The sequence below is a fragment of the Camelus ferus genome, chromosome 9 (assembly GCF_009834535.1).
Source record: "Camelus ferus isolate YT-003-E chromosome 9, BCGSAC_Cfer_1.0, whole genome shotgun sequence".
In the NCBI taxonomy this organism is placed as follows: Eukaryota; Metazoa; Chordata; class Mammalia; order Artiodactyla; family Camelidae; genus Camelus; species Camelus ferus.
The window spans coordinates 79,723,795-79,749,462 of NC_045704.1; the positions used below are offsets into that span (position 1 = coordinate 79,723,795).

Here is a 25,668-nt window from a genome sequence, read left to right on the forward strand (position 1 = left end):
ACCTCTTCCATCAGTCACCTGCTGGTTACCCAGAGCCTAGTGATGAATGGCTGTGATCAGAAGCATCTCCCAGGCAGAACCATGAATCACTGCATTTTGGGTTGTTGCTTACCCGTGTATCATCTGACTTCCCCACCTGACTGTGAGCTCCGCCAGGGCTGGGTCACCCACACTGCCTGTAAATAATGAGTACTAGATAAGCACTAGTTGAGTAAACTAACCAAACAGCCTCCCAAACTTCCGGAAATCCAACACTACAGAGGCTGCCCTCTTGGCTGCTGGACTGGTCTCCCCACCAGAAAGTTGAGCCTTGGGGCACATGAAATCTGCCCTGAGTCTCTTCCTTTTAGATCCTGGTTCTGGCCCCTCCTTCTCTACCCTCTTCTGAGCCCAGTGAACTAGTCCATTTCTGCCTACATAGAAGAAGCCCTTCTGATGGTAGGTGATTCTCTCAATTTTCCCAAATCTTCTTTCCTCTGAGCAAATTTTAGGCTCCCCACCACCCCTCCGCCCCAACTCTGCCTCTGTCCCTCCTTTGCCATTCATTTCTAGAGCCCTAACCGGCAGGTGCCCATGGGCTTCTCTTTGACTGCATGCGGTCACTGCCAAGAGCTTACTCATTTCTTAAAAATAGCCTGGGCTTTGGCATTACATCATTTTGTCACAGCCCCCCCTCCCTGCAACAAAAGCTACCAAAGGTAAAATCAATTATTGATGGCCCTGATGCTTATATATCTCTATTTTCAAAAGAGTTTTCTATTTGTTCAAGCAGAAAGGTCATGTCTATGATCATATTTGGAAATCTCAGAAGCCCAATGCAAATGGAAAATGTTCATCTCAACATTCAGCCTGACATTTGTGACCTTTGAGACATTCTAGGGAGGTGTGGGTGTTGGCTCAGCTCAGAAGAAAGAAGTTCTAAATACAACCTCGGAATCAGGGCAGGCTGCCTGGAGGAGGAGGCAATAACTGGGGCAGATGGCCTGATCCCATGTGAAGTGAGCTATTTAAGTTTCATGACAGCTCATAGAGTCCTGTGTTGGGGAAAAGTTTCTGCTTCATGCCAACTGGTTGGAATTCACTTATTGCTCAATAAATTCTATTTAAGGGCCTCACAAATTAATACAGTGATATTTCTGCCTTTTCCATATACATGAATTCAGTAATAACTGTAATTATTATAAAATTATAATAAAACATGATGTGTTATGCTGCTAATTCACCGACAATAAGGATGAAGTATGGGGATTCCTTTATGTCTGCATTCATCATTTCGGCCCCTTAATTATGGAACAATTCCCCAGGCTGAAAGGCAGAAGAAAGAGGCCTCAGTCTACCTTGGTGGGGCTTCCTTCTCAGTGTTTTTGCCTGGCTTAGGTGGTCTCAGGCTTCTATTCTGGTGGGTCAGGGGAAGTGGGTCGTTCTCAGCAAAGGCGCTGCCACCACTCATATAGATTGAATTAGAGATCGAGTCAGGTGATGGATTTCCTCCACACCCCCCTGTATCCACACTCACTCCATCTGCCCTTTGGAACCACCAGTCCTTTGCTTCCCCAGCCATAGTTGATTGCACCATAGGTGGACATCTGAACCCAAGGGACCAAGTATCAGGACAGAGAGTGAGAGGGTTGGTTTGGGGGTTCCAGAACTGAAGGATCCTGCAAGGGCAGGGCTGGGGCAACCTTCTTCTGCCACTGCAGGCCTGAAGCAGTGTGCAGGGCTACAAGGACTAGAGAGATCTCGTCCATCCTCAAGAGCCTCAACAGCAACCCGGGGGCTGATTCTGCAGGTCCCCACATCAGCCTCTCCTGGGTCTCAGTCGTGCCTCTTGTCTCCATTGGCAGAAGTTACACCTGCATCGTTTCAATAAATCCCTCTTTGTCGTTTTATCTAGTCTTGAGTGAGTCTCTAGTTTTGCATCCAAAAAACTCTCAAGACCTTACTGAAGGCTCCTTGAGGAGAGATGCTTTTTGTATCTTGTTCATCACTGTTTTCCTGATCCCCTGAACCATGCTTGGCACATAGAAGGTACTCAGTAAAATTTGTGAATGAATGAATGAATGAGTGATGAATGAATGAATGGAAAACACTAGAACTTTGATCCAGTCAGGGACAATCTTCCCAGAGTGGACCCAGTTTGTCCCACTTGGACTGAGGCTCTTGCTCCTTATTTAACCCTAAGAAAGGGCAATTTCCCTGCAGATGCTCCTTCCAAGAGGGCGTCCTCTGGATCGAGCACTCTGGACCAGTGACAGGGGCTCCCTTGGGAGCCCTCACCCCGCAGCCTTGGCCTACAGAGCAGAGGCTCTTCTCCAAAGCTCCAGCACAAGTTGAGAGTCCTTAGCCTGAAAGCAGGGGATGAGGAGAGGTCTCAGAGAGGCCTTCAGTCTATTCACCTGCTTCCAAGCAGATCTGCCACTGAGCACATCACAGAGAGAGGCCATGTTTCATTCATTAAGCATCGCTCTGGGCAGATGCTGGCCCGTCCCAGGGGCATAGAGGTGCGCGTGTCAGGCATACACCTGCCCTCAGGGACTTAGACTCTACAGGAGGAGAGTATAGGCCTTTCCTTGTCTCCAAAGTCTCGCGAGAGTGGGCTTCCAGAACTAGCTGTGCTTGCTCTTCCCGCCTGTCTTAAAGCGCTCCTCCTGCTGCAGATCAGGCTGCTTCTCACAGGAGCCCATGCAGGGCACGCTTCTCCCATCATAAGCTGCTCTCAGTCGCCGCAGCTCTGCACACTGCAGCCCCCATGCTTTTGACTTTCCCTTCAACAGGGGAACTTTCTATTAATCAGCCTCCCATGCTCCAGGGGACACAACTGGGAAATCAGTGTCAGCAGGATGCAGAGAGTGAGGGCCCCTGGAGATGGTCTTCTGCAGGTGGGTAAGGACACCAAACATGAAACCATGTCAACTCCCCTCGATGGGAGGAGGGCAGGGAAGATGCTGTCTCTCCCGGTGATGGATTGTCTCCACGCCTCTGAGGGTATTACACAGTGATAATGATCTTGTTCCTCTCTCCTTGCGCTACACAGCCATCAGAGCCCGGAGGCATCCTTTGTTGGGTCCAAGTTGTGTATCAAGAATGCTTCTCAAAGGAAAGGAGGAGAGCCCAGCAAATGGCCTCTTGTCTAGAGTGGAGAGTAAGTATGGAGAGCGAAGCCTGGGAGAGAAGTCCCAGTGGTCCTGATGAAACACAGAACCCCACTGACGGCTCTCCCACCTCCTGTGCTCCCCAGACCTGATCTTCATCCTCCCTGATGCCGTATCAACCACTCCCTGTCTCCCCAGCCCACCTGTCTCCCCTCATAGCGTCTCCCAGGCCAGCCCTGATAAAGCCATTCTGGTACCCCATCACCAACCCCAATTCCCTTGCCCTCTTAACTTCCTGCCCATCACCTCCCTGGTCCCCTCCAACTGTGAGACAATGCAACATCATGATTTTTCCACTTCTACTCCCAACCTTTTGAAAGTTGCTAGAGAAAAACCTTGCATCCATGCTGAAAGCTCCACTGTGAGTTATGGTTTTCCACCCTGAGAGGCTCAGTGGGCTATTTGGCAGATCTTTGGCGAGGAGCATGTTGGCAGCTTTCGATCTTCAACTCTCTTTTCTCCTTGGACAATCCTTCCTTCTTGCTTGGGGCCCTTTATTGCTATATTCGTCCTCCACTGCTTTGTGTCCAGCATCCTTCCTAGATTCAGGAGACCCCAAACCCTGTCTACCTCTGATTGGACCAGGGATGGTTACCTGCCCAAGTTGAGAACCAATTAGATTCCACCTCCTGAATATTAGGAGCTAGAATACAGAGGCTCTGATTAGTCCACTTTGGATTCCAAGGCTAAAGGACTGCAGACCAGCAGAGAGAGACAGAGAGAGGCAGGTGCACAGAGAGGAGTAGAGATGGGATGCCATGTGGTCCCGGAGAGATGGTGAGAGCATCCCCATGAGGCCCAGCTGTCTTTCCTGGCCTCTTTACCTGTGAGAGACTTCCTTGCCTCCTAAAAAATTCCCACTTGTACTTAAGCTACTCTGAATGGGTATCCGTACTGAATAAGTGCATTTACTGACCAGGACTCGGCAAGAGATCTCACCTCCTACCTCACTGAGGAAACTGAGATCATCAAAGGAAAACTTCCCCTGATTTCAACCCTTGGTCTGTCTGTCACACACATTCCCCTTGCCCTCCAGCTCAGGGAAGGACTGGGCCTGACTCTTTTCCAGGCTCATGTCTACCCACCTGATTCCACTCCCTCCTGCTTCAGTAATAATGACAACAATAATAGTAATAATAGTTCCCTGCTTCTTTATCATCACACCTCAGGCTCTTTCCCAAAAGCCCATTCAAATGTTAAATCCCTTCAGTCCTAAAAATCAAAACACTGTGCTTTGACCCTGCTTTCCCCCCAAGCCACCAACTCATCCATCTCCTTCCTTTCCTTTTGCTTTAAAAGGAAAAACAGCCAGGGACAGTGGCGAGAGCACAAGACTGGGAGACAGGAAATGAGCTCTAGCCATGTATTAGTGCTGAGTGGCACTGAACAAGTTTCTTAACCTCTCTGAGCTGGTCTCCTCAAGCTGGACAAACAGTGATGATGAAAATCTTACTCACTTTGCAGGCTTCTTGTGAGGATGGGTTAATTTTTGTGGATAAAAGGGGCCTAACATATTCTCTGGCATTTTGTAGCTGCTCAATCAATCATCAATCAGAAGAGTAATTTATTTTATTATGTCTACTTTTCATCTTCCATTCCACCCTCCATCACTGGCAGTCTGGCTCTACCTCCCCCACCCCAGCCTACTGTTTTGTCACTGCAGTCACTGAGGTCACTCCTGACCTCTTATTTGCTGATATTTTTCCCTCTTCGATGCTACCTGTCCCTCTGCAGCAGCTGCGTCTGACTCTCCCTGCCCCTTTCTCTTGGCTTCCCCCCAGAAACTGCTGGCCACAGTGGATCAGACTTTCTTGGCTGGCTCCTGGGCTTCCTGCCCTAGGTCTGCAGGGTCTTCTCTCTGCTCAACTCGTGGGTGCCTGGCCCGGGGGACCTCGCCTCCCTTCACGGCCTCACTTTATCACCAAGATGAAGAAGCACTGGGTCTTATCTCTAGCCCTCCCTTCTGCTCAGGGTCCCCCTCTACCCATCCCTCCTCTACTCTCCCCACCCCTCCTCCCCTCTACCCAGCAAAGTTGCTTCCTTTCCTGTGCCTCTGGCCTGGGTACCCTCGGACCACCCGGCATCCAAACCAGGAAACCCAATGCCTCTTTTCTCCTTCTCCCAGCAGCCCCAATAAGCCGCCTTCTATCTGAGATCTGCATATTATTTTTCAGATTGGTTTCCTTTTCCACGCCCCATGCCGTTGTCATATTCTAGCTGTCACTGGATTTTATATAAACTCCTGCTGGGCCCTCCAACTGGTCTCCCGGACTCGTCTCCCCTCGCTCAAGCTCACCTCAACGCAGCTCTCTGTTTTTGTCTCAGAACACATTCCCTTTCACACACACACACACACACACACACACACACACCCCATACACACACCCCACACAAAAGAGGGAGTGGTCATGAACCCTGGCTCCAGCCTGTCTTTCCAACCCCCTTTCCTGCAGTCCTGCTGGTGAATCTAACCTTCCAGCCACAGTGGATTCTTTTTTCACCTCCACATCTTTGTCTATGTTGTCTCCTGGACTAGGCTGTTCCCTCTATCTTATGCCCAGAAATAACCAGTTCACCTTCATGCCTCTACCCACAGAGTCCCTCTGCTGGAGAGCTTCTTCCAACTCCATTCTCACATAGCATGCGTACCAGGCCCGGTGATAACCCGGAGCCTTTGTCTCCTCTGCCTGGAAAGCTTTGGCTCCAGCTCTTCACAAGAGCGATTCCTTCTCTGGTGTCAACCCACATGCCTCAGCCACCCTACCTCCAGGAGACCCCCAGCCCCACTCCGCTCCCCCTGCAGTCGCTCCTGTCACCAGCCTTATTTATTTCCTTTCTTGTACTTATTACAAATCCCAATGATCTTACGTGGCTAGTTAGGCTGCCTTTAAAGGAAACTCTGAGATGGAGTTCATCTTATGGGATGTGTCAAGAAGAGGGCCCTTGGTATCAACAGCAGTGGAAGGGAGGGGCAGCAAAAAGGAGGAGGCAGAGGGAGCAGTCGACCCTCCCTCCACACGGATGATGGCCTCGGCTGACCCCACAGGCAGCGGTAGAGGTAAGACTTCCTGCAGCTGGGCTGGAAAGGTGGGGCTCTTCTGCCCCAACTCCATCAGCCCTTGGCTGGGACCACTCTCAGAAGAGCACGACCCCAGGCAAGGCAGCTCTCTGCATGCACTGTTAGAGGTCCCCTCGGTTTCTACCGAGCCTTAACTCACTTCTGCATTTCGTCTAATACTTTTTAAAATTTTTCTGGAGCCAAGAATAGATGTAAATGTACAAAGAAACCCCCTAATTTGAGGGATAAATAAAACTGTGGTTTCCTTTTTCAGCAATTGTTTGACGCTCTTGGCTCCAGGGCCTTCTTTCAAGTGCCCGCATCCCCACCAGCCTCCTCTCTGGCTTCCGGCCAAGGTGGAGAAAAGACAAACAGGACCTGGGCGTCCCTCCAACCCACTGCCTGGCCCCGGAGCCTGAGTCCCACTCCTTTCTCTAACTCAGGCAGTTGGAGTCCATGGTTTCGGAGGAGAGCAGCAGGGAGAGGGGATGCAGGCCAGGGGCTCTGAGAGGATGGAGAGCCAAGGTCCTGGCTCCACGGACTTCTCTCTCCCCCCACTGCTGGCATGATGGAGTCAATAAGGATTATACTCAAACTCTGAGTGGTTCCAGGGCTTATTGGAAAAAGGAGGATGGAGAAAATCCTCTTTTCTTCCTCCCCATCTCCAAAGCTGATGAGAAATCAGCAAAGCCAAGTCCAGGAGCACTCAGCCATCTTCCTTCCTTCTCATATCTGTGGCATGCCCTGCCTCTCCTTTTAAATCTGTACTTGTAAGGGCATTGGAACATCTTTCTGGTTTCTTCCCAGGCCTCATCTCACCTTGAAACCACCAGAGGAATGTGTCAGATGCTGTCCCAAGGGGAGAGATCACAGGCAGGTGATTTCTTGAGTCCTGGAAAAGAGAAGAGGAGAGGCTGAGCACGGGGCAGGGCAATGACAGGGGACAAGCTAGGCTACCAGCCTCACATGAGAAACTTCTATGGCCCTGGACCGACCTCCTCTGGCCACCCTGCTCCTCTGTGGACAGAGGGGATTACACTGCACATCATAGGCAAAAACTTCCCAAACATCCCCTTTTACCACCCCTCTGCTTGCTCCCCAGATTTCCTCTCCCTCCAGCAGCTACCTCATCACTCGCTTGCTCACGTTCATCCATCTTCATACCCCTCTCTCACAGCTCCCTTCAGCCACCCAGACCCCCAGCCCCCTTCCCACACAAGCCTCTCAAAATCAGCTCGGATGCCCCATGCAGCGAGGCCAAAAGGAGCCAAAGATAAAACAGTACCCAGAACCTTGTATGTGATCTCGAGGCTCGCAGGAGACAGGTCCTGGTGTTCGCGGGGCCCCCTAAGCCCTAGATTAGAGTGCCTCCCCCACTCCTGACTGCCCACCAGGGCCCAGTTTCTTTATCCCCGGAAATATCCCGGGACTTAGAATCAGAAATGGAGATTTGAGTCCCAGACCCACCACTTCTCCACCATGGGATCTGGGGTAATGAAACGTACTGGGGGCTGTTTCACCTTCTAGGCCCACTGAGTATGTCCCAGGAGCCAGCGAGGGCCAAGCAGTGACCCAGCAGGGGCCTGCATGAGTCAGGGGCTGCCAGAGTGGGCGATGACAGAGAGACACGCTTCTGCCAATGATTCTGCTGAGCAGGAAGGGCCAGATGGTGAAAGTAGAGTGGGACAGGCACAGGGAGGCCACTGGGGAGATGGGGGAGTGAGCCACACCTGATCTCATCTCAGCCGCCGTGCAGGGACCACGACGGGGCTTTTCCTGGGCGGCTCTGTTTGCCGGGGGCAGATAGCTGATTAGCCTCAGGCTTGTCAGCCCAGCCCCTCACTCAAATACCAAGGAGGGCAGCATAAAACCTCTCTTTCAGGCTTTCCTGCCCCGTGGCGCCAGCACACGCCTGGGCACATGTGAGCTAATTAGCCTCAGCACTTGGGGGCTCTGCTGGTTCCTGCCACGTGCGCCTGCGCATACGTAACGCACCTAATTTCTAAGCAGCCCAGGGCTGCTCACTCTTGGGTGTGAGTTCTCACTGCCAGATGGATCCTCCTTGGTGGTGAGACCATCTTCCCCATCAGACCAGAGGATCTCAGACAACAGAGGGGAGGAGGGAGTACTGAGTGGAGGGCAGCTCTGGGCTGGGTGCCTGTTCCCAGACCCAGACCCTGACCCCAGCCCTCAGTCGTGCATCGCGGGTCTACAGGTCTCTAGGTCAGTAACACTGCCCACCTGGGTCTGAGGGAGGCTGCGGGAAAGGGCCCACTCTGGGAGCTGGGAGGAGCTCTCCATGGATGCTCGCTGTGCCCTCTTCCTCTCCCCTCTCGTGATCTTACCTCTCCTTCCTCAGTTCCCAGGGCCATCTGGCTTGTCCCTCCCGTGGTCTTCAACTCACTCCAAGATCTGGTGTCAATGACTGGTAAGTCTTACAGGTTTCTGTTGGGGAAAGAAATGAATGAAAGGCCATCATTAACAAATGATGTGACGTGAAGGTGTTTCCCCTGCCAAGGATGTTTGCATCTGAGCCTGCTCTCTCCGGGTGGGACGAAGGGCATGGTGCTCATGAAAAGAATTTCAGGTTTCAGTGATCGGATGGTGTTGGGAGGAAGAAATTTTTCTCTACCCTTATAGGTTCTTCTGGCTGGTTTAAGAATTAAGTTGACATGAGACAGATTAACAGGCGAAAACCAAACTAAAGTTTAGTAACACGTATACATGAGAGAGACCCAGGAAAACTGAGGAACACCCCAAATTGCAGATATCAGCACCTTAAATACCATCTTCAGCTAAAGCCAAAAGGGGAGGTGGGGGATAGGGGCTTGGGACCTCAAAGGGGGAGGCAATTCACATGGAGATGGAAAAGTAGATGTCTGGTAAATAAATGTGTGCTGGGGCCCTGCAGAGACAATGGGACCCAGAGAGGAATTCTAACAGACATTGCTGGGCTCCTCCCAGTCCACACACTTAGTTTGTACTACTGCAGACCCTTGAACAATGCAGGGGGTCGGGGTGCCGATGCTCTGAACAGTGCAGAGTCCTTATATGGCTTACAGTCGGCCCTCCCTTTCTGTGTCTCCTCCGTGTCCACCGTTCTGCATCCTCAAATTCAATCAGCTACGGGTGATGCTATACTGTAGTATTTACTACTGAAAAAATTCTGCATGTAAATGAGCCCACACAGTTCAATCCTTTGTTATTCAAGGGTCAACTGTGTAGTTATCTACGGTGTTAGCTCCCTTCCTGGAATGGTCCTCTAAATACTTTGAGGCAGTTAGGGAGAAGATCAAAGGTTCTTCCTTGTTTGTCCTCAGCTCAAAATAATTTGCGTGCCCAAGAGACACATTTGAGGATGGTAAATTTTGCCCTCCTACAAAGGCAAAGTAAAATTTTGGTTAGGGGTGTCTATCATTCCTGTGCCCTACCTCAGAACAGGTCGAGCTACGTACCTAAATACCTATAGCAGCGAAGCTGGCCATAGTGGGAAATACACTCTGAGATCAGCAGAAAGTGCCAGGGGAGGAAGGGCTTAGGCAGAGCTGCCTTAAAATCTAGGTGATGAAGCCATGGAGATTAAAGGCAATGGAAGGAGCACAGGATGGGCTCAGCAGACTTGAGTTCTGGTCCCAGCTGAGCCCCTCTGTGGGTCTGAATTTCTCATTTTAAAAATTAGACAGGGAGATCTTTTACCTACCTAACATTCTATGGAGGTGCAGAGGGGAAGCTGAGGCTATCTGGGATGGGCAGGGATCTCTGCAGCTTTGTCAAGGATGTAACAGAACCTCCCCTAGAGCTGACTCAGCCCACAGAGGACCAGGGATGGGCGTCTAGAGGCTCAGGAACCCAGCTCACTCTTACTGGCTCCCCATGAGCCAGGCCACAGGGGGCCAGGGCAATTCTAGACACAAGTCCTTCTTGAAGGCCTCCAAGAAGAGTCAGATCCCCACCAGGCCTCCCTCCTATCCAATTCCTCCTTTCAGCAGCGCCACGGCTAAGGAGCTAGAAATGACATCCTGTCTGATTCCATTTAGAGGAAATTCAAGAAAGGTCATAGAAATCTTAACAGTGGTCACCCATTCAGTGAGGGAAGAGGCCCTGGGGAGTCCACTGTGGTGTTGGAGATACTCTGCATCTTGATCTGGTGGTGGTGATAGAGGTGTATACATATACCATAATGCACCGAGCTGTCCTTGAACATGTGTGTGCTTTACCGTATGTAAATTATACCTCAATTAAAAAAAGAAAAAGATCAGTAGCAGAAGAGATCAGAAATGGTTCCAGGCCAGGGAGAGCAGAGCCGGAAACAGAGCAAAGTGGGACCAGAGTGGGACGTGTGTAACCATGAGGAAGAGCTGAAAAGATAAGGGGGGTGGACCAGAGGCAGCAGGCACTGGAAAATGAGAGAGAAAGAGCGACGGAGAAAGAGCAGGAAAGGAGGGCGACACAGAAGAGGAGTACAACCACCAGCATTGGTGGCGTGGCCGGGAGGAAGCGGCAACTTGGCCAGAGACGTCAGGTGACCGTAAGGTCCTCAAAACCATCCCTACATCCTTTTAAGGATGGACAGTTCTAGGGAGCGTCGGTGCCTTGGGAGGTGGATAAGCTGAGACACGTGGCAGGTTTTGCCAGGCTTCAGGGCTAATGTTTGTGGCTACGCAGGGGGATAGGAGTGGGGAGAAGTTCTCTGATATACTTACCACTAGATGATCCTGAGACTCACCCTCTAAGCTGAAGAAGGAAGGGCTTCTCATTGATTTGTCCGGCTTCCACTGCTGGGAAGAATCAAGCTCATCTAACATTTAGAGTTTGCAGACAGCTGAGCTGTGACGTGTGCCACTTAGAGCAGGGCCAACATCGATGTACACTGTTAATATTAAGTTCTAAGTGGCTTCTGTATGTTATCCAAAAACGAAGAGTAAAACTGAACAAATTCATGCCTTCTTTTAAAAAATGGGCGGTCTTTAAAAAATGATGATTCAGAGCTCAAAGTCACAGAATGGATCTAAGAAGATGAAACTCCTTGAGGGGAATCCCTGGGGAGGGGGGTTGGCAGCATCCTCTGCTCCCCAGCCCCACCTGCCTGAGCACAGCCAAACTTGGTGCTCCATCCAGGACACCTCCATTTTCTGTTTTACCTACTTGCCAAGAGCGAGGGCTAGGGGGTCAGCCTACCTGGATTAGAGTTCTCTCTCTTTTACTTACTTGCTGTCGAACCATATACTTTGATTTTCTCGTCTGTAAAATGGGATGATAATGGTATCTACCTCTTAAAGTGATTCTGAGGATTAAATGGTTTAATACATGTAACATACTTAGACATACCCATGCCTGGGACATTTTTAATGCTCAGTAAATGTTGTTGTTATGATTATGACCATTATCCCTGAGCACGCATATTGTTTGCTCCTATAGACCCACAGCCTCGGGTATCTTTCCTCACCTCCCCAGGAAGATGCTTCCCGGGCTGGGGACTCAGTTTGAGTCCAGGTGACGACTACATAGTCTCCTTCTCTCCTCACCCTCAAATAGAGTGAAAAATTGAGTTGGTTCAGCAAACCTATACCTTTTCTACAATGTCTTGTATCCCACACTTATTTATCTCCCCCGAATATACACTACGCTTCTTGAGGGCAGGGCCTGGGTCTCATTTACATAGTATCTCGCCCCGTGCTGGGCACTCCCTGAACCAAGGCATCTGCTGCTTTTGCTGTCTTCTCCCAGGTGGTCCACTGACAGAACCCCCAGCCACAGCTGGAAGCTCTAAGCTGAAGCTCCCAATGGTTCCCTGGTGCAGGCATAGGCTGTGGACAGGAATCCACTGTGCAGAAACGAGGCACGGGGAGCCCTTTCAAAAAAAGAGAGTATATTTCCCTTCACACACCGCCCAGACTTCTCCTCTAATCTCTGCCTGCTACACATCTCTATTCGGAAGCCAAATGGCAGATAACCACACCATAACCAGGACAGAGCTCCTGATACTCCTACTTTAACCGGATCATCCTATATTCCTCTCCATCTCAATAAAGAACAACTCTACCCTTCTGGTTGTTCAGGTCAAAAATCCTGGAGCCATTCTGGGTGCCTCCCTTCTTTTTCACAACCCTCAATGAATCCATCAGCCATCCTGTTATGTCTATCCTCAAAATACCCAAACACTTCCTACAGGGGTGGGTTGGGAACTGATTGCTAAATATTCATGAAATTTTTGAGCTGGTTGTTAAGTCATAAGTAAGGTGAAGTCAGCCATGGTGGGAATATTTACACCATAGAAATGGGCAAATGTTAAAAATCAGAGTTTTTATTTTTATTTTTTCCAGCAAGCTGGTTCCCAAAACTTCACTGACTTCTCATCCCCTTCACTACAACCCCATGTCCCCAGCCTCCATCATCTCTCATCTGGATCATTGCAACAGCCTCCTCTCTGGTCTTCCTGCTTTTACTCTTGCCACCCTTTAGTGTACCCTCAAATAGTAACCCTTTAAAAACACAGGTTGTGTCATGTCCAGGCTATGCTGGAAACTCCAGTGGCTCCCCATCTCACTCAACGTAGAAGCCTAAGTTCTAACCAAGACTCACAAGGCTCTATGGATCTGATCCTCCACCACCTCTCTGACCTCACTTCTACCACTCTCTCTCACTTCATTCCAGCCACAGAGACCTCCCTGATGCTCCTTAAACATGCCCAGCATTCCTCTGCCTCAGGGCCTTTGCACTTGCTGTTCCTGCTGCCTAATAAGCTCTTACCCTCCATGAGCTCATGGCTTTCTTGCTCATTTCTTCAGTTCTCTCTTTATGAGAGAAAGATCAGCATGATTACCCTGTGAACATCAGCTTTCTCTCACTCTGCCATTACTCTCTATCTCCCTTATACTCCATTTTTTTCTATGTCTATCACCACCAGAAACATTTCATATTTATTTCTCTCTGTGGCTATTGTTTACCTCCCCACCACCCCCCCAACTAGAATGCAAGCTTCACCAGGGCTGAGACGTTGTTTTGTTCCCTATGCACCCTTAGTGCCTTGAATATGTCGGGTACATAGTAGGTGCTCAATAAATACACACTGAGTGAGTGATGCTGCTTATATCCCCAATCCCTGGGCAGGGGGATCACAGCAGCAAGGTGGAGCAGCCTCCACCGCTGGACAGAGACGGTCCCCCTTGGGCCTCCTCACTGCTCCAGTTTCCTGGAGCATCTCACTGCTACCAGGAATTTAAAAAGAACACTTAATTGAGCAGATAGCAATCAAAGTGCTAAGGGCCCCCATGAGAATGAATCCCTTGATACAAGAAAACTTTAAGGTGTAAGTCTGAAGCTGAAGCTGAACACAAGCTAGTCTACCAGTGTTTATAAGAGTGTTTTCATAAGGCAAACTTGAATTTCAGGCTGAATTGATTAAAAAAACCAAATGTTTGTATCTTCATTTGCTATGGGCCAAAGAAAGTATAAATATGAATATATATATACATACGTACACATGTATATTGGCCTGTGTGTGTGTGTGTGTGTATATATATATATAGGTGTGCTGGTTCATTTTATGCATCAACTTGATTGGGCCATGGGGTGCCAAGATATTTAGTTAAACATTATTCGGGGTGTGTCAGTGGTGAGGGTATTTTTGGATGAGATTTACATTTGAACTGGTAGACAAGATAAAGCAAAGTGCCCTCCTAATGTGGGCGGGGTTCGTCCAATTGAGTTGAAGGCCTGGATGGAACAGAAAGCCTGACCCTCCCTCAAGTAAGAGGAAACTTCTTGCCTGAATGTTTAAGCTGGGACATCAGCCTCTTCCTGCCTTCAGACTCAAACTGAAACATCGGCTCTCCTTGGGTCTTGAGTTGGCCAGCCTTCAAACTGGAGCTACACCATTGGCTGTCCTGGGTCTCCAGCTTGCTGACTGCACATTTTGGAACTTCTCAGCCTCCATCCCTGAGTGAGCCAATTCCTCATATTAAATAAATAAATAATACACACACATCCTATGTGTTCTATTTCTCTGACTAATATAATGTGTGTGTGTGGACTTTATAAATACCACACTGACCCTTGAACAACGTGCAGTCAAAAATCCACATGTAACTTCTGACTCTCCAAAACCTTTACTCATACCTGCTGTTGACTGGAAGCCTTACCGACAACATAACCAGTTGATTAACACATATTTTATGTATTATGACTGTATTCTTACAATAAAAATAATCTAGTAGAAAGAAAATGTTAAGAAAGTAAAATACATTTATAGTACTGTACTGTATTTATCAATACAGTAAGTTTATGTCATCTGTTTAAGAGATGAATTGTCTGTCCTTACATCAATATTGTCTCATATGGTACAAGATGCTGTAGATGTTATTCAAATTACTAACACTGGATATCAAGAATGAAAAGAGTGTCAAAAAGAAACTGGTATTTATTTACAAGTATGATGATTCATGCACTGATAACAAAGAAGCTGCACTATAATTGCCTTAGTGTAATCAATAAGGTTGCTTCATGGTAGACTAGCCTATATGCTAAATGAATCAATCATTATAAAAATTTATATGGAATACAGTGTTACAGTCATATTCATAATACAGTATTAGAATCATTGTTACTTAAAAAAAAACTACTTACTTGTGATGATAGGCTGATACACAGTCTCCAATTATGAGGGAGAGAAGCATACTGCATGTTAATATAATTTTTTGAAAGCAAAGCTATAAAACAGTGAAAAAACTAACACATTAATACTTATATTAAACATCACTCACCTCATGTCTATGTCAGCATCGGCTGTCCACTTCAATACAATTCCGGCACGTGATGTTCTACAAGTATAGATTCCTATATTTGTTGGAAAAAAATTAGCGTGTAAGTGGACCCACCCAGTTCAAACCCGTGTTGTTCAAGGATCGACTGTGCATACTTGTGGGGCAATGGCCAGTAGCCCGGGCGATGTTTGTGGGTAGGCAGAGGTTATGACTCTCTTAATGTAAGAGGCCTTCTTTACATAGAAGTAAAAGAAGAGAGTTACTCACTTACTTGGTGTCCTCCTGGCCACCAGCAGCTTTCCTGCTGCCATAGGACAGAAATGCAGGCAGCAGGAGAATTGGGCGTGGCCTCCAGGGCAGCCTGGGCTCCTGGGAGGTCTTTTTCTCTAGATTCAAAGCCATCTTGAGTCAAGAGACACAGAGTGTAGGGGTGGGGCATGGTGAGGCAAGTGGAATGACCTCCCCTTTGTAAAAATATTTTTATTGAAGTATAGTCAGTTTACAATGTTGCATAAATTTCTGGTGTACAGCACAGTACTTCAGTCATATAGGAACATACGTATATTCGTTTTCATATTCTTTTTCACCGTAAGTTACTACAAGATATTGAATAATGGCCCCTTTTCTGATCACGACAGTTTTACAGGTGAGAGGCCACAGGAGGAGGGAGAGAAGAATGAACAACTCAGAATGCATTCCTTCACAGACTCCCACATTCGGGGAGCAGCTCTGCCCCTTGATTCTCTAGGTCAGATAATGGCACTGCCATCCCCAAGTCACTCAAGATGGAAACCTCAGAGACATCTTTCACCCCCCTTCACTCTGGGCCCCCCTTTCACCGTCACCACGTCTGAGTGACATCATCACTTCCTTCTCACTCCAGAGTCATGAGACAGTGTGAACCGTGGTTAGCTTGGGGAGAGGGACTGGAAGGATGGGCAAGAGAGGAAAATACTTTTATTTTAGAAGTTTCTATACTGTCTGCATTTTCTACACTGTTGCTAAATTGCTCATCTTGGCTGTCAACAGACATCAAATAGATAATCTGAATAAATACGCACACACACACATATAATGTGTTTATATAATCAGCTGCGTATGTTAACTACCTCCATGGCCATGTCCCTGGTAGGGCCAGCATCACTTCCTGCCTTCTGACTGGTCTCCTTTCTACAAGCCCCTCCTGACAAATCAATCCTGCACACTGACGCTAGAGTTACCACTCTCAGACACTATCTGAAGTGATTCTGGGTCATTTTCTTCCTCAATATAATACAAGGTCATGACTATCAAATGTGAAATTGCCTAGCTTGGTGCCCGCTGCTTAGGAAGCACACAATGAATGCTGGTTTCCTTTTTTTTATTTATAGTTCTTCAGAGGGTCTCCACTGATCAAAGAACAAAGCACCCCACTTCTTAGCTGGTGCCCCAGGACATCTTGCTGGCCTGGTTTCCACAGTGCACACTGCATTCAGGCCATACAGAAAAGCTCTGGGATTTCCCCCACACCTGCCAATTTCTTTCCTGTACTTTCCTGGCTTGTCAAAATCCTGGCCCTCTAGGGACCGTCTCAAATGCCATCTTTGCCAGGAAGTTTTCCAAAAGCACCCTTTTCTGTACCACCACAGGACTTACTGGTTCTATCTTTTCCTTGTTAAATATGTATCACTTTTGGAAATCATGTATTAACGCCTTTTGAAATGCTTCCTCCACCTCCAGCTTCCCTTGTCTCTGGCCCAGTTGCAATGAATTAATTCATTAATTATTTATTGAGGGTCTACCATGTGCCAGGGACTGTACTGGACACCAGCGGGGGAGTGATGTTGCTCAGCAAGTTAGAGGCAAATCTCTTCCCACTGTAGTCGGGGAGGCTATTGAGGTGGGAGGGTCTCTCGAGCTGAGAAGTGAGCAGAGTCATGAATGAAGTGAGTGGTTAGCAGGTGTCAGGAGAGCCCTGTGGAAGGAAGGAGCTGGCATGTTAAAAAAGGTCAAGAAGTCAGTGTGACAAGATGCAGGTGGATGAGAGGGAGCCCGGAGAAGAGGGAGCTGGGGACATGGTCAAGACCAGGTCATGGGAGAGGAGTGTCATGGCCTGGTTTTCATTTTTAAAATCACCTGAGCTTCTGAGTGTAGAAGAGATGACAAGAAGTGGAGGACCAAGAACGAAATCAGAGGAATCAACAGGGAGACGAGGTAAGAAATGATGGAGCCTTACACCAGGGTGGAACTGGCAATGGTGGATGTGAGGACTCCTTTGAAAGAAGAATAGTGTTGTCATTTACTGAGATAAAGGCAGAGTAGCAAGGAGCGCAGGATGGGCACTAGGGTAAGAATTTCATTGCGGGCCCATCAACTCTGAGATGTCTATTAGACACCCAAGAGGAAATGTCGCAAAGGGAATTGGATATATCAGTCTGGCTTTCAAAAAGAGATCTAGGCTGGAATTGGTTGATTCAACTGATTAAGTAAAAATTTTAAATAAATACCCTTTATCATTCATTTATTGAGCCATTAGGATGATCCATATAAAACACCATCTTTACATTTCAAAATGATCGAGTATCAGCCAATTTCATATAGTTCAAGCTGACATATCCAAAGTGCCCTGCCAAGCAAAGGCTGTGAAGGATAAAGATGTATTGGGGAGTAACAGTTACTTAAATCTATTTTTTAAACATTTACTTAAATCTATTTTTTAAACAGCTTTGTTGAGATACAATTGACTTGCAAAGAACTGCACATATTTAATGTGTACAGTTTTATGAACCTGGACGTATGCAAACACCATCACCACAATTAAGGTAACAGACATATCCAGCACCTCCCCAAAGTTCCCCTGTGCTCCTTTGTTTGTTTGTGGAAAGAACACTTAGCATGAGATCTACCCTCTTAATGAACTCTGAGGTGCACATTACCACGCTGTTAACTCTAGGACGTGGCACAGCAGGTCTCCATAACTTGCTCCTCTAGCAGAACTGGAACTTCACACTCATTGAACAACTCTCCATTTCCATCCCCACCGCCAGCCCTGGCAACCACTGTCATATTCTCTTCCTCTGTGAGTTTGACTATTATAGATACTTCTATATAAATGAAATTATGCAGTATTTGTTCCTCTGTGACCAGCTTATTCACTTAGCATAATGCCCTCCAGGTTCATCCATGTTGTTACAAAAGGCAGGATCTCCTTCTTTTTTTAAAGGTTAAATGATGCTTCATCATATGTATACACCACATTTTTTGTCAATCCATCCATCAGCGGCTACTTGGGTTGTTTCCTTATCTTGGCTGTAGTGAATAGTGCTGCAGTGAACGTGGGAGTGCAGCTATTTCTTCAAGATCCCGATTTCAGTTCTTTTGGCTATATCCTGACATGGGAATGCTGGACTTTATGATAGTTCTATTTTTAACTTTTTGAGGCATCTCCATACTGTCTTCCATAGCTGCTCCATCAGTTTAGACTGCCATCAATGGTATACGAGGGTTCCGATTTCCCTACAACCTCACCAACACTTGCTGCCTTCTGTCTTTTAAGTAACAGACATCCTAACAGGTGTGCGATGATATTACATTGTAGCTTTGATTTGCATTTCCTTGATAATTCATGGCGTTGAGTATCTTTTCACATACTTGCTGGCATTTGTATGTCTTCTTTGGAGAAATGTCTGTTCAAGTTCTTTGCTCACTTTCTAATCAGTTATTTCTGTTTTGTTGTTGAGTTGTAGGAGTTCCTTGTATATTTTGGAGGTTAACCCCTTATCAGATATATGGTTTGCAAATATTTTCTCCTATTCTGTAGGTTGCTTTTTCATTTTATTGTTCCCTATGCTGAACAGAGGCTTTTCAGTTTGATGTCATCCTATTTGTCTGTTTTTTCTTTTGTTGCCTATGCTTTTGATATAAACCTAGACGAGATGCTCAAAGAGTGACTGGGACACATAAAAAGGACCCAAGAATCACCTCACTGGCTAAATCTGGGACAATTTCAGCTTCAAGACAATTAATAATTGTAAGAGATACAAGCCATTGAAGAAAACAGGGGTCTGTAAGTCCACACCGATATAAACAAACAAACAAAAAATAAGACAGAAGGAAAAGTTCTTCTTTGACGTATAAGCCAAATAAGTGAAAATGGGATCATGGAAACAGAAAATCACCATTTGGCAACAACCATAGTGTTATCTGATTCAGACGGAAGTCATTGATGGACGCTGGGAGGTAGAAGTTAAATGAGAAATAGGATATTGGCATCATACATAATACTACTAAATTGCAAAGGTAATAATGGTGACTTTAAGGTGGAGAATTTGGCAACATGACCAAGGAGTCAACCAGTGTGTGGAGACAGATGGACATCGTGTGCCCTCCCAACGTGAGGCACTGAGAAGAGCATGGTGCCATTTCTGCAGTATTCCTGCCAGGAAATCCTGACCTGACTCTGCCAGGAAGAAGCTTCAGATGACTTAGGTTGAGGGACATCCTGGAGAATGTAAAGCCGGTACTTTAAAATCATCGAGGACATGAAAGTCAGGAAGACTGAGGAATTGTTCCAGACAGAGGAGACTAGAGAGATAAGACAAACGAACGCAGCACACGCTCCTTGCTGGCGACCTGGACCTGGAAGGAAAGGGTCATTGTTGGGACTATCGGTGAAATCTGGACACATTTTGGGAATTGGATGATGATGTTGTATCAGTGTCGATTTTCTGATTTGCAGGGTTGTACAGTAGTTATGTGGAGAACAACCTGGGTTTTGAGAAATAAACACTGGAGTATTTAGGAGCGATAGGGCATCATATCGGCAACTCAGTTTCAAGTGGTTTAGGAAAAGACTAATGATAATGGGTATAGGTAAACATAAATCATCATACACACACCACGGGGTGGGGGTGAACAAATGCAGTGAAACATTAACAATGAGGGCATCTGGGTGAAGGTGCAGGACACAGAAATTCCTTACACTGTACTTACTGCTTTGTAGTAAGTTTGCAATTATTTCAAAACAAATCATTTTTAATGCAGGGACAAAAGAGTAACGTAAGCATCCTTTCTCCTCAAAGCAATCTCAGCTCCTTGAGAAATGTCTGCCTTCCACTGCGGTTGTTTCCCTTGGCACGGCTCCAGGCACACGGGGCGTCGGTGACACAGATCAGCGGGCAGGCGGGCCAGGGCTTACATGCACAGTCCTTGCAAGGTTTGGGCTTCCCCACTTTGCAAGTTTTCATGGAGTGAATCGGATGTAACATGACTGAGCAATTAGTAATTGTAATTGCCTTCACAAACTGCTATCGGTTTTACCTTGATTGCTATGGGGAGCAATCATCCTGAGTGAGGAAAGGAATCGGTGGTGAGCAGGGCAGAATCGCAGAGCCAGTCTGTGTCAGAGGCCGGCCAGTCCACGGGTCTTGCAAGCGTTTGCTGACCTTCTGTGGTTGAGAACCAGGCTGCCGTTCACTTTGATAGTCTAGATAGAATTTCGCTGATTTGGGTCGGGTTGTATATGTTGTTCATGATTCGGTGGCGTTTGAGTTTGGTGTTGTCAGTTTTGATCAGGCAGTGTATTATTTTTGGTTTTCAGTTAACAAAATACACATGGAGATCTATAAAAGCACCTTTCTTATTGAAATTCCTTCAAAAATAATTCTGTCTGTTATACAAGTCTGAAATTCTCTGGCTTCTCATCCCTTTTGTCCCTTTGAGATAGTTGTTTATGCAACACAATTTTTGGATGTTTCTTTTCTAAAGGCTGTAGTGCTAGGCTGGAACATTCCAGAATTTCAGATTCAGAGCTGGAAGGGGACTTAGGGGTCGTCTAGTGCATAGCGTCTGATGCAGACTGACTTCTACACCATGGACCCCAAGGGGTGCAGCTAAAAAGTGGGTAGAAAGAGGACTTGAGCCACAGGTGTCCAGCCCCCCAGAAAGACTGGGATGTGAGCCAGCAAAACTTTATCTTTCTCAGCTATAGCCAGAGGTAGAAAGCACCGACCCCCTCAAGCAGGGATTCCTCCTCCCAGCCCCAAGCAGGGATTCTACCAGCAAAACCAGAATGGGGTCCCAGCCTCTGCATAAACCCCTCCAGTGACAGGATCTTGGCATCTCCCAGAAAGCTCTGTCTGATGCCCTCTAATCTAACACTCAACTGAGGTCATGCTCTTTGCTCCTCCTCTTCCCTCCTCACCCTGGCACCTCACCCTGTCTTCTACTTCTCTGCAGATCAGGCTAGGCCAGATCTGGAGGCACATTCTGAGGCAGCCCCGTGGGGTGGGAGAGGCCCCTAATGCCCCCCAGGGGGTGCTGTGGCTGTCGCTTGCCTGTAGTCTCTTTGACAGCTTTGTGCTCTGTGCTATAAATAAATGATTTTGAATGTTTATCTGCTTCTCTCTGTCTGCTTTTCAAATTATTTTTGGGTGACAGGCTTCTTCTGGGGTAGGTGGGGGCCTGCATCTTTGAAAACCACGCCTGTCTATTCAAAGGCAAATAAGGTCACAACCGCGTGGTACAGGCTGGAGCGGTGGGCAGTGGGTGCAGGACTTGTCTTCAGATTCAGAGGAGAGCTGAAGTGTCCCAGGCAGACCACAGACCCCAGTAAGGTCCAAGCTACTCCCCACAGATAATCCTGAGCTCGGCTCCTCTCCCCTCACCTAACTCTGCATCCGCAGGCACTATTCACTTGGAACAAGCAACGTGGAATGTGCAAAGGACCCTAGAGCAGGAGTCAGGACCCCTGGGCTCCTCTCCAGCCTGCAACTTCCTGGTTGGGTGGCTTTGAGTGACTCACTACTTCTCTGTACCTCAGTTTTTTAATCCATCAAATGGGACTGCTACTCGTTGCCCTACTTGGTTAGAGGGCTGGAATGTGGGCATTCATCTCCCGCTTCGGAGGGCAGCTTTGGCTGCTGAGTTCCCAGAACCACGGCCGGAGCTCTGACCACCCCCTCTCCCTGGGAGGCCCTTGGTGACCAGCAGCCAGGACCTCAGGGACATTTCCAGCTTGGCAAACTAAGCTGTATTCTTTTGACCTCAAGTGTCCATGAAAGAAACTCAGAAAAGGAAAGCCTAGGTGAGGGAAGGATATAGCCCAGTGGCAGAGTGTGTGCCTAGCATGCACGAGGTCCTGGGTTCAACTCCCAGTACCTCCACTGAAAACAAATAAATAAATAAATCTAATTACCTCTCCCCACCAAAACAAACAAACAAACAAACAAAAAAACCCCAACAAACAAAGAATTGTTTTAAAAAAGAGGAAAAAAAAAAAAAAAAGAAACTCTGGTTTACTAAGGTCTCACTTGAGATCCAAACTTAGAGGAGTCTTGAGACAACAGCTCATCGTAGTAGAACTGCCCTCCTCCAACCCCTGCCTCTCCCTCCAGGGCCCCCAGACCCACTCTTCTGATGAAAGACATCCCTCAGCCCTTGCCTTTTCCTCCAGAGGACCCTCCTCAGGCCCTTCCTCTTTCTCAGGCACGCCTGCCGCTGTGCCCCCAGGCCTGCCCTCAGCCCCTCCCCACCTCCATCAGAGCATCTCTCCCTCAAATTGTTCAGGCCTCCAGTGCCTGTAGTCAGAGCTTGGCCCTGAGGACATTTAGACCTTTAGCCATTGGTCTGAGGAATCACCCGCATTTATAATGGTTTTCTGAGTCTACGGAGGGAGAATTGATGCTCCTACTCAAGTAGTTTTTGTAACACACAACACCAAGGTGTCTGAATGTCTCAGGAAACTCCCATCAGCCTCAGGAACCATCCCTCCCTATTTTCAGGACTTTGTTCTACCTGCGTCCATCCCTGCCAGGTCCTGCTCCCCATGGAACTCGGTTGGGCTCCGGCCCCAGGCCTTTGAACACACATCTCCCTTCAGGGTCCCATGTTGAGGCTCCAGTGGCTGCTGCTGCCACAGCGTGGTGGCGGGATTCCCTGGCAGGACACCCTGTTCCCAGCCAGCCGGGACTCCTTGTCAATCTGTCACCAGCTGTTGCCCCACCTTCCCTGCCCCTCTGTCCCCTCACTCTAGTCCAGTTCATTATTCAGCCTTTTTCTGCTTTTCACCCTCCACTGATTCACAGCGGGTTCCAATTAATTTTAAACGGTCACCAATTTTCCTCGCGCCTTGGGCAATAATGGAGATTTAGGTCTAAATTAAAATTTGCTAATTTAGAAACATTTGCCCACTCATCGCTGCTGAAGCACTATCACTTGGCAGGCCTGTCTCTTGGTCTCTGGAGGGGTTAACCCAGGAGTTCTCAGCCCAGGTGATTTTGCCTCTCAGGGGACAAGTCTGGACACACTTTTGGTTGTTACTACTTGGGCATTAGTGGAGTGAGGCTAGGGAAGCTGCTAAACATCCTACAATGCACAGGACAGACCCCCACAGCAAAGAATTATCTGGCCCAAAACAGCAATAATCCTGAGGCTAAGAAACCCTGGGTACAGAACACCCCCAGGCTTCTCCCCTAGAAACCTTTCCTTGCACAGCCGTGCATCTCCAGAGCAGGCTTTGAACCTTTTGTTTCTCCAGATCCAGAAACTTAGAAGTGCAAAATGATCTCCTTAGATGTTCCAGATCTGTTTTCTTTGGCCTTTTAGTTTGTTTGTTTTAAATGCATCCAATATTCAGAACTGGAAGCTTTTGCAAGAAAATTTGTATTTATAGCTTGTCCTAAAAACTGGAAGATGCGTTAACACTGGTCCCCAGTTCCTCAAAGGCAGCACTCATTGGGAGCTGAGCAGTTGCTCCCCATAGCCTTTCACATGGGCCATTGCTTGTCGAGTCCACCTCAGTCTCCACCACTCCCTATGGTCTCTGACCTTGAGTGTCGTGGCCATTTATCATCATGCTTGCTCTGCTGCTTTCTCCTAGCAGAGGAACACTGCTGTCCCACACCTCAGCCAAAAATTGTAAAGTAGGAGATAGACTGAATGGCACCTAGAGCCCGCACGCATTTTTATTACCCACTTTTGCTGGTGGGTATTTGACTGTGCAACCCCTGGTTCAGATGGACTCACGCCAGGGCAAGTGACTGGACCAGCTTGACCCAAGAGTCCCTCCCGCAGACTCACGAGACAAGGGGAGGTGGGTGGAAGGTCACTCTTGTGCTCTTTTCCCAGTTCCAAGTTTTCTGCTGGGATTGGATCCACATCAAATGCTCTACATGGACCTGCAAAAGAGAGAGGTAAAGAGCAGGCCTCAGAAAGCCAACAGGCACATGAAAAGATGCTCAGTATCGTTAATTATTAGAGAAATGCACATCAAACCTACAATGAGTTATCACCTCACACCAGTCAGAATGGCCATCATTTAAAAGTCCACAAATGATAAATGCTGGAGAGGCTGTGGAGAAAAGGGAACCCTCCTACACTGCTGGTGGGAATGCAGTTTGGTGCAGCCACTATAGAAAACAGCATGGAAATTCCTTAAAAAACTAAAAATAGACTTACCATATGATCTAGCAATCCCATTCCTGGGCATATATCTGGAGGAAAGTCTAATTTGAAAAGATACATGCACCCCAATGTTCACAGTAGCACTATTTACAATAGCCAAGACATGGAAGCAACTTAAATGTCCATCGCCAGATGACTGGATAAAGATGTGGTATACATATACAATGGAACACTACTCAGCCATCAAAAAGAATGAAATAATGCCATTTGCAGCAACATGGATGGACCTAGAGATTATCATACTAAGTGAGGTAAGTCAGAAAAAGACAAGTATTATATGGTATCACTTATATGTGGAATCTAAAAAAAATGATACAAATGAACTTACAAAACAGAGACTCACAGACATAGAAAACAAACTTATGGTTACTAAAGGGGAAGGAGGGGAGGGATAAATTCGTAGTTTGAGATTAGCAGATACTAACTACTGTATATAAAATAGATAAACAACAAGGTCTTATTGTATACCACAGGGAACTATATTCAATATCTTATAATAACTTATAATGAAAAAGAATATATAAATGTATAACTGAATCACTATGCTGTACACCAGAAAGTAACACAACATTGTAAATCAATTGAACTTCCAAAAAAAAAAATGAAAAGGAATATATATATATATATATATATATATATATATATATATATATATAAACTGGATTATTCTGCTGTACACCAGAAATTAAAACACAGTGCAAACTGACTATACTTCAATTAAAAAATAAAAGAGTGGGCCTCAGTCACAGAGCTTGAGGGCCCTGGTCCCCACCCCATCTTCTAACACAGAGTTGGTTAACTGTGGCCTACAGGCTAACGAAGACTTGCTATTTGTTTTGTAAATAAAGTTTGAGGTACATTTATCTGTTGTCTGTGGCTGCTTTCCTGCTACGCTGGCAGAGTTGAGCTGTTGCTACAGAGACTGTTGGGCCCACAAAGCCCTGAAATATTTACTGTCTGATTCTTCACCGACCAAGTTTGCAGACCCCTGTTCTGACATAGCAGTATCTCCCATTGGTATACACTTTGCAATTTACAAAGCACTTTTTAAATCCTCCCGGCAATCCTGTGGTGTGGGCAGGGCAAGAACTGCCAAAGGTACAAATAATCATTTTTGAGCAATAGCTGGATGCTTGGCGCTGAGCTCTGCTCTTTCACAGGCATTTCCTCACAGCAGCCTTGTGAAGTCATTATTTTAACTTTACAGATGATGCAACAGAAGCTCAGAGAGGTTAGGTGACAGGTCCAAGTTCAC

The 25,668-nt window shown here is 47.1% G+C and overlaps 1 protein-coding gene across 3 annotated transcripts in view; it reads right to left on the bottom strand.

Moving 5' to 3' along the window:
- The window catches only part of KCND3 (potassium voltage-gated channel subfamily D member 3), a 409,555-nt gene that overhangs the window by 242,633 nt on the left and 141,254 nt on the right, over positions 1 to 25,668 (bottom strand). For 2 of the 3 annotated variants that reach the window (XM_032487335.1, XM_032487336.1), the window contains exons 5-8: positions 24,030 to 24,127; positions 14,836 to 15,045; positions 8,556 to 14,148; positions 7,030 to 7,102 (exon numbers count right to left, since the gene is read on the bottom strand). In XM_032487335.1, coding sequence (XP_032343226.1) covers positions 7,030 to 7,102; positions 8,556 to 8,582 — 100 coding nt within the window. In that variant the 5' untranslated portion in view covers positions 8,583 to 14,148; positions 14,836 to 15,045; positions 24,030 to 24,127. Of the gene's footprint in view, positions 1 to 112; positions 177 to 7,029; positions 7,103 to 8,555; positions 14,149 to 14,835; positions 15,046 to 24,029; positions 24,128 to 25,668 lie in introns of all 3 variants that reach the window. The other variant, XM_032487334.1, reaches the window with a different exon arrangement.